Raw genomic sequence first — 8769 nt, 5'->3', positions numbered from 1 at the left:
GAGTAGCTGGGTATAGCGTGGGTTGATGCAGATTTTTTTTAATATTTCCCACAACACTGCTCTACAGAGTAAATTCTGGGACAGCCAAGGATACACTGTGAGACCTTATCTTTTTAAAAGGGGGATTACAGGGGGTTGGATAGATGGTTCAGAGGTTAAGACTGCTCTTCTAAAGGTCCTGAGTTCAATTCCCAGCAGCCACATGGTAGCTCACAACCATCAGTAATGGGATCTGATGCCCTTTTCTGGTGTGTCTGAAAATGGCTACAATGTGCTTGTATACATAAAATAAGTAAATAAATCTTCAAAAACGGAATTACAAAAATTAATTCAAAATATATTTTTTTAAAAAGCTGGCCTATGAACAAAATCCTTCAAACCAGTGTTTCTCAACCTGTGGATCATGAAATCTTTGACAGTCCTCTATCTTTAAAAATATTTACATTATGATTCATAACAGTAGCAAAATTACAGTCGTGAGGTAGCAACGAAAAAACTGTTATTGTTGGGGGGTCACCACAGCATGAGGAAGTGTATTAAAGGGTCGCAGCATCAGGAAGGCTGAGAACCGCTGTTTCATATATTGGAGTGGAACACACATACCCCCAACTCTGTGGAAGCTCAGTCTCTTGACTGCTAAGTATTCTAGTGTCTCGTGGGCACAAATGCAGCTTTGACTCTTGTCCAAGGAGGTCACCTCATTATCTGAAGAATCCGTATCTGCCTCACAGGAACGAGAGCTCTTGCCACGCTCTGGTGATTCTTGTTAGAAATGGCAGGATACCCCCCCCCTGTTCTTTCATCAGCCCCCAGGAGGAGTTCCAGCATTTTACCACATGAGCTCCAGGACTTCTCTCTTTATGTTTAGCTGGGACTCCAGAAGATCCATGCAGGCATAGATCTTTAAGGGTGGTGTATGAAAGTAGAAGGAACATGATGTTTAACAAGACTAAACATGTTGATAGAGGCTTATACCCAAGGGGCATAATATCAGTGGTTTTGTTTTAGAGGTTAAGGGAGTTTCTTGCAGCTTGTTCAGATAGTGGCCTGAAATACTGCCCAAAGGTGATTTATTCTAAATTAAGAACAACTCTCAGGTCTTGGCCTACTCACAGAAAGACATCTGAAGCCGAAATGAGACTGCAATGTTACAGTGAATTAATTAACTAAAACAGAACAGTTTGGCCACCTCAGTAGGTCCTGAGGACATGGCTTTGTAAATGATTTTCTAAGGAGAGCCCAGGCACCTCTCTAGTGACTGCTCTGTTTGCCAGAAGCTGCCGTGCCTTTGGTCCAGAGAAAGAACCATGCATGCTTCACTGTAAAATGACTACTCTGTTAATTGTTGCCCCAACCTTTGTCAAATGAACCAGTGATCAGCTTCAGGTGTAATGGTGAACTATTGCATAGGTTGGTGGACTATTCTGTTTTCTTCAGAGAAATAGAATCAAGACATGTGAATATTCTAGGTGTCAAGGAATCAGGGACAGCCTTTCCATAGGTTCATACTGAGGACCCTTCCTGTCTCCTCTGAGACCTCTAAAAAGGGGACACCTTACTCTCCCTTGTAGGCCTAAGCTCTTATTAGAGCTCCCACAACACTGTCTGCCTATCTATGGTATTGGGGCTGATCCTTGCTCAGGCCCTGGCTCTGTCACCAGTTGTCTGTATGTCCATAGTATTGATAATTCTCTTAATAAACACAATACTCAAAAAATGCTCTGCCATGGGATCCCCCAGTCATGAGCCCCCAAAGCCAAGACTTAGCAGATTGGATGACTCCAACACGTGCCAAGAACGTGCTAGAGTTTGGATATGTCCCTTAAGTTTCATTTCCTAATGCAACAGAAGTGAGGGGTAGGACTTGACAACTTTTTTTTTTTTTTTTTTTTTTGTCGTACTGAAGATAGAACTGAGGACCTTGTACAACTGAGCAATGTCTCTAGACCAGAGATGTGGTGCTTCTAAGACATGATTATATCATGAGGAATCTCCCTTCATTGTTAGAGTAAGTTAGTAATCACCAGAACAGGTTTGTTTGAAAAGTGAGTTTGGCTGGGTGGAATGGCATACACCTTTCGTCCTAGCACTTAGGAGGGAGATCTTTGTGAGTTCAAGGCTAGCCTGGTTCACATAATGAATACCAGGCCAGCCAGGGACACAGCATGAGAGTCTGCTTCCATATAGTGAAGTAAAATAAAATAGGTGGGGGTTGGCCATTGTTCAATCCTATTAGCCACATGCTGCCTTTTGACATGCTATGACACAGATGTGAGCTCCTGACCTTGGACTTAAGTCTCTAGAACTGTAAGAAGACAGGGGCAATCCACTTGCTAATCTAGAACAGAACTGTGACAGATATACTCAGAAATAATATTGAATCTGAACACCCCCACAGTGCAGTAAGATAGAAGCAAAGTTATCATAGTATGTCATTAGAATTCTGAGATTATTTGATACCATCCCTGAAGTAACCCTCATTGGGTCAGAGGAGAGTTCATAAGATCAGTTCAGCTTTACCTACATCTCTGAGTGGTTCCTGAACTCACCTGTCAGCTATTAGTAGCCTGAAATTCAGAAAGTTACCATTAGAATAGACTTATTAAACCAATGCCAAATATACACTGATTCTCCAACCCATGGGAAAAGGTCTATTGTAGTATGAAAGGACAAACTGAAGCCACTAGTAATACATATCTATGGTAATGGCAAAGCAAAAATGACACTCCATTCATAGAGGGACTGTGATGATTTGTGGCATCACTGACAATTAAAAATGCAGGTTGTTGATCATCACATCACACATCTCGGAGAATGACAGTGATGGTGAAAATTGTAATCGGATGATTATTCCAAGAACAAATGTGATTGTATATGAGGATTCCTTGGTTTTACAATCCATGTGCTCCTGAGCACCTGACTATCAAAAGGATAAGCTTGAAAAGCCAGTGTAGCCGGGCGGTGGTGGCACATGCCTTTAATCCCAGCACTTGGGAGGCAGAGGCAGGTGAATTTCTGAGTTCGAGGCCAGCCTGGTCTACAAAGTGAGTTCTAGGGCAGCCAGGGCTACACAGAGAAACCCTGTCTTGAAAAACCAAAAAAAAAAAAAAACAAAACAAAACAAAAAAAAAAAACCGAAAGAAAGAAAGAAAGAGAAAAAAGAAAATAAAGAAAAGCCAATGTAACATCACTTATGTGTGTGAAGTATGTATGTACATGTTCATATATGTGTCTCTTCCTCAATTACTTTCCACTTTATCTTTTGTGAGCATCTCTCAGTGAACTTGGAGCTGGCTGGTTCAGTAGGACTACCTAGCCAGAAAGCCCCAGGGTAGTCCTACTTCCACTGCTGTAGCACGGGCATTATTGGTGCGAGCCACCGTGCCTGGCTTTTTGTGTTGGTTCTGGAGATCTGAACTCAGACGTTCATGTTTGCACAGACATCTCTTCGTCTCCTAGTGCCATTTCTTACCTCAGGCTTATATTCTAAGGTAGTCTTTGGGGATCTTGATTACCAGCACATTACACCATTGCATCATTTCTTTGCACTGGTGCCACTGTTGTCACTGACTAGGAAATGGAGGCCAATCCAGGTACCCCGGCAGCATGCTTGCTAAACAGAACATGAAAAATCACTTCTGAACAAAACCAGGGCTCTTGAAGTGAATAGTACTTCGGTGATCTCATAATCTAAGGCATGTCAAGATTGTGCTTGTAAGATGAGAAAATACCCTCATCTTGGCTTTAAAAAAATAACATTGGGGGGCATAGCAACAAGTTATGTGTGACATACTAGAGACAGACTTTACTTCAGGGTTGGGTGCTAGAGTGTTGAGCAAGAATCTGCTAGTTTGGAGTAGGGCCCAGAAAAATAAAGAAGTTTTTCTTGTCTAGCATCTGTGGCTTCAGGAATAGTTCCCTCTGTCCAGTTGATAAGGAAAACAAGAAAACAAATAAGCTAAAAAGAATCATGTGTGACTTTAATCACTAAAAACATGTAGGCAGCACCTATATTAGTTTCTTCACTGCTGTATAACAAACTTTTCTCACCCAACAGCTTAAAGCAACAAAATATGGAGTGTTGCCTGTGTTTCTACTTTGGAGCACTGTCTGTGATTTGGATCAGTAGGATGCAACTCCACATGCTACTCCTAAGGATATAACATCACACCCATGTTTCATATCATGACAGTTTTAGACACTACTAGATCACCTTTGCAAGGAGATCCTAAAATTAATCAGCTGGCATGGAAGTGGAACTTCCAAGTGGAAGTTGGCTTGGCAGGATAGAGACTGCATCTTTTTCAACCAACCACCATATGTGGCATATGTGGAAGGATTCTTTAATTTCTGGAGTAGAGTACTTGCTGATCAAATGATACTGGGATGCACTACATAGGCTAAGAAGGACAGTGTGGAAGGTGTGGTGGCCTTCTTAGTACTCTTGTGCTTTGTCATTAGCGGTGATGGACATTTGCAGCAGCCTAATTCACTCAGGACATGGAATGGCTCAGCCCAGGTGGTTAAGTAAAAACACTTGAGACAGCTCACTAAGCCAAGCACCATGACCTGTTAAACGGCTATCTCTGGACAAGGGGAATAAAAAAATGGTGGTAGCAGCACACAATTTTAATCCCAACACTCAGGAGGCAGAGGCATGCAGATTCCTGTGAGTTCCACACAGTGAGTTCCAGGCTAGCCACAGTGAGACTGACTTCACAAAGGCAAAATGAAAACAAACAAGGCAATGCTTTAGAAAGACGACAGTTCTAAATACCAGGGATGACACTTGTGATCTGTTGCAAAATACAGGCTTGCCATGTTTTTGTTTTTTGGTATTTTGAGACAGTGTTTCTCTGTATAGCCCTGGATGTCCTGGAACGCACTCTGTAGACCAGGCTGACCTCAAAATCAGAGAGCTACCTGCCTCTGCCTCCCAAGTCCTGGGATTAAAGGCGTACGCCACCACTGCCCCTTGTGTTTATTTTTTTTTTAAGATTTATTTATTTTATGTATGTGAGTACACTGTTGTTATCTTCAGTCATAATTTTTACCTAAGGAGACAATAACAGCAGCCAGCACAGGGGGAAAAAATCAAGAAAGCAGTAAGAAGTTGTGTTTTCAAACAAAACACAGGGCAAAAGCCAGCCATTTATTGAGTAGTTTAAGACAGTTTTCTCAGGGGTAATTATTTTAGCTAACACATGCTAGGAGGTCTCAGCATCCTCCTTTTACATTGTAATCACTCTGAACTATTTGCTGAATCTTGCTGACCACTGTAACAGCAGGATCACACTCTTGAGTGTAGATCACTCATCATTGTTGGAAGACCTTTCAGACTTTAATTTTTCCAGTATCTTCTCCAGATACTGGATTAAATGGCGTCTTTTAAACCTGAAAATAAACATACACATCATGTAAAAAAATAAAATAAAAATATTCCCAAAGAACCTGTGCTATAGGAAGTGCAGTGTGATGCAAAGAATAGCTTCAACACATCTGCGGAAATAGTAAGTGTGCCCCAGGTACACCAGGTACTCTAGCCAATATGAAGTGTCTGCTAAGGGTCAGTGTCTAGCTCAGTATTACAGTGACAAAGGAGCATTGAGTGGGCCTGGAAGGAAGTGTCAAACACAGGTGATATCAACCTGAGTGTCTATGTCCCCAGCCTTCACTATAAGGTGAGGGCCAGGGACTGAGAGATTCAAGGCAGGTGTGCCCCACCCCCTCCTCACTCAACCACTGCAGTGACCCAACAGCTTGAAGATGTGCAGTCCCACACGTCTGCACCCACCTTGCCGCCTCCTTGATGGAGAACTCAACTAACTGTATCCTGACTTCCAGAGGTCCTTGCACTTCTTCAAGGATCTTGAAAAGCCTTCCGTATCCTGAAGAAAATATAAGAATACTCGAGTATTTCTTACAAATGAAATAGAAGTGGATGTGGATGTGGGGGAATCTGTGTGTTGCTCGGTAACAGACTTTCTGGCCAAGGATGCCAGTGGGTGGGTATGTGTTCTGAATGCCTATGCAGATACTAATATAATTCTTATGAACCCAGTAACATTACAGATGAAGGATGGGGTCTGCTGAGATGTTTTAGTTTGAGTTAAAAGCGATTATATAGAAAACCTTGCTTCTTGCAAAGGCCCTCTCTCTGGAGGCAGTTTCAGGTTATTCTAATCATACAATAGAGCCTTGCTTCTGTTACTAACCAGTTTGATTACTTACGTCGTCCAAAGCGTCGGATTTCTGTCATCAGGGCACATTTTATTTCGTTATTGGACAAATTTGAACTCAGTGAAGAAACATAGGGCCGAGCTTCTGATGAAGACATTGCTGGAGCCTTGGAAGTGCCTTCAGAGGAGTCACTGTTAACACTTCCCCCCACAACTGTGTCGTGGCCACCATCCTTGCGATGAAGAGAGTCTTCAGGCCGAGAATCTCCTGGCATGGGGAGAACGGCTTCTCCTGCCACAGGCATAAGCTGTTTGGAAGCACAGTTCTGTGCGCAGACTTTCGGATCAGCCTCCACCATCCCCACCTGGGCCTTCTGGCTAACAAGAGCACCTGGAAAGCAAAGCAGCCAGCTGAGCTGTGACAAGGCTGAGCTGTGACAAGACTGAGCTGTGACATGGCTGAGCTGTGACACGGCTGAGCTCCGAGGCTCCACCTGGGCACCCTTTTTTGCTCTTCAAGGTCAAAAATTCTTTCAGAGGAAGAGAGTGCACAAGAGAGAAATCTTAACCATGACAAACTGACCTCAGGACACAGCATACAAAACCAACACCTCCTACCTTGTGGCTTCATGACCAGATGCACAAATTAGTTGAACAGGACAGAGAAGAAACAACATAGATAGCTTAGTGTCATCTTGATATTCTTTATAAGTCTAAAAGCTGACAGTGTCACAAGGTATACACCTTCACTAAAAATAAGAATCTATAGGATTCTTGTTTTCTCTACTAATCTTTCACTTTGGTTCCAAGGTGAATCCTTTTCCCTCTCTGTGTAAAACTTTTGTGTCATTTGCTCATGTTCTGTTGCATCTTCCAGGTGCTTGGATCCACATAAAACGTGGAACACAGGAACTGCTCCTGTCCCTATGGAAGTATGATGTGGAAACATCAGAGAGGAATCACACAGTGGGGTTCTCGTGTTGGCGAAGAAGTCAACAGACATGTGAGAGAAAGCAGCAGATGGTGCTCACAGGGCCACCAGCTTATCATTCCCTTTTGGGAGGTGTCCTCTGTGCAAAACAGAGGAGGAGACAGAGGTAGCCTGTGTAGATGTGAAGAAAATAGGGAGGGAAGGGAAGATAAGATTTGTGTAGTAAATAATTGATACAGAGTACGAAGGTGACCACTGGGACCCAGATAATTGTCAGTCGATGAGAGCAGGTGATGCAGAGCCTGATGAACCACGGACAAAAGTTGGGTTGCGTCTTGCATGCTTGGGAACACAGGATGGGTTTGGTTGGTTGGTTGGTTTTTTGCAGCATGAATGTGGCCAGCTATACCTACTGATATCCTTACCGTGGCTGTGAAGTGAAAGTGGCTGATAGGAAGTGTGTACAGATGGAAAGGAGACTGAGCAAGATAACACTTACTTTTCTGCTCGGTGGGAATTAAGTTATGGCAGGAGTGAACAAGCATGAACAATTTCAATGGCCTGATTTAGAAACTAGTACACACTCAAGCAAAACAAGAAAATAAAAAGGAGGGAAAGAAGTGACAAGGCTTCACCAATGAGGAGGAAATGGAAGCAGATTGCGGAGGACAGACATCCCAGGCAGTTGGGACCGAGGAGATGGCTCTGTGGTTAAGAATACTGTCTACCCTCCCAGAGAACATGGACGGATTCAAGTCCCCACATTCACAAGGCAGCTCACAATCATCAGCAGCTCCAGTCCCAGGGAATCCCAAGCCGCCTTCTGGCTTCTGTGAGCAACAGGTCCACAAGTGGTACATAGATACACATGCAGACAAAACACAACACACACTACACACACACACACACACACACACACCAAAATAAGAAATCCCCAAAAGCTGTTGTGAATAAAAGTAGATGTCTAGTCTACAGCAGCAGCTGCTGAGAAGGGAATTCCAGTGTCAGTGCAGACCTGGTCTGCACAGCTCTTGCAGGGTTGATGACACAGAAGACAGGAATCCAGACGACATTCTCACGCAGCGGAAAGAAGAGGATAGGTGAAGGAGAAGCAAGGCTAGGTGAAAGAGGTCTGCCTCCTCTTAGATCCTGTCCTACGCTAGCTGCATGGAGCTGGTTTGAACCTGTTGCTCTCCCTGCAGCAACTCCTAACGCTTTCATCATTTCGCCTGTGTTTTCTTCAACTTGTAAACACGTCAGGATCTGTCCTCCCAACAATGATGTATTTACCTTCTCCCTTTGCCTCAGCAGAAGCTTCAAGAGATTCATGTGACACCATGTCCAGAGTATAACTTTTCTTAGGTGGACCCATGGCTTCTCCTTCTTCAACAGGGCTAATTTTCCGTTTCAGCATGGTATGCCCCTCTTTGTCAGGCTTCTTATCCTAGAAAATAGTTATGAAAATAGAATATTATTTCCCAGGCATGGTGGCACATGCCTTTGATTCCAGAACTGGCAGGCAGAGGCAGGCAGATCTCTGTGAGTTTGAGGCCAGCCTGGTCTACAGAGTAAGTTCCAGTATATTTGGGGCTATGTAGAACAAAACAAAATGAACAAAAGAGATTCTAGCAAAAGATGGAGTTAAGAACTTTCCTCCAG

General features: G+C 43.4%; 1 protein-coding gene across 1 annotated transcript; it reads right to left on the bottom strand.

Annotated features, from left to right (window-relative positions):
* Positions 1-5157: 5157 nt before the first annotated feature.
* LOC110287396 (integrator complex subunit 6-like) lies at positions 5158-8548 on the bottom strand. Its single transcript, XM_029473646.2, has 4 exons — positions 8401-8548; positions 6232-6570; positions 5795-5888; positions 5158-5394 (listed from the first exon to the last, which is right to left on the bottom strand). The coding sequence occupies exons 1-4, from the start codon at positions 8522-8524 to the stop codon at positions 5310-5312; spliced, it is 642 nt and encodes a 213-aa protein (XP_029329506.2). The 5' UTR covers positions 8525-8548; the 3' UTR covers positions 5158-5309.
* Positions 8549-8769: the final 221 nt, after the last annotated feature.

This window comes from Mus caroli, unplaced genomic scaffold, assembly GCF_978045245.1.
Source record: "Mus caroli unplaced genomic scaffold, Mus_caroli_1 scaffold_5, whole genome shotgun sequence".
Classification (NCBI taxonomy): domain Eukaryota; kingdom Metazoa; phylum Chordata; class Mammalia; order Rodentia; family Muridae; genus Mus; species Mus caroli.
This window is presented reverse-complemented; position numbering and strand designations above follow the sequence as displayed.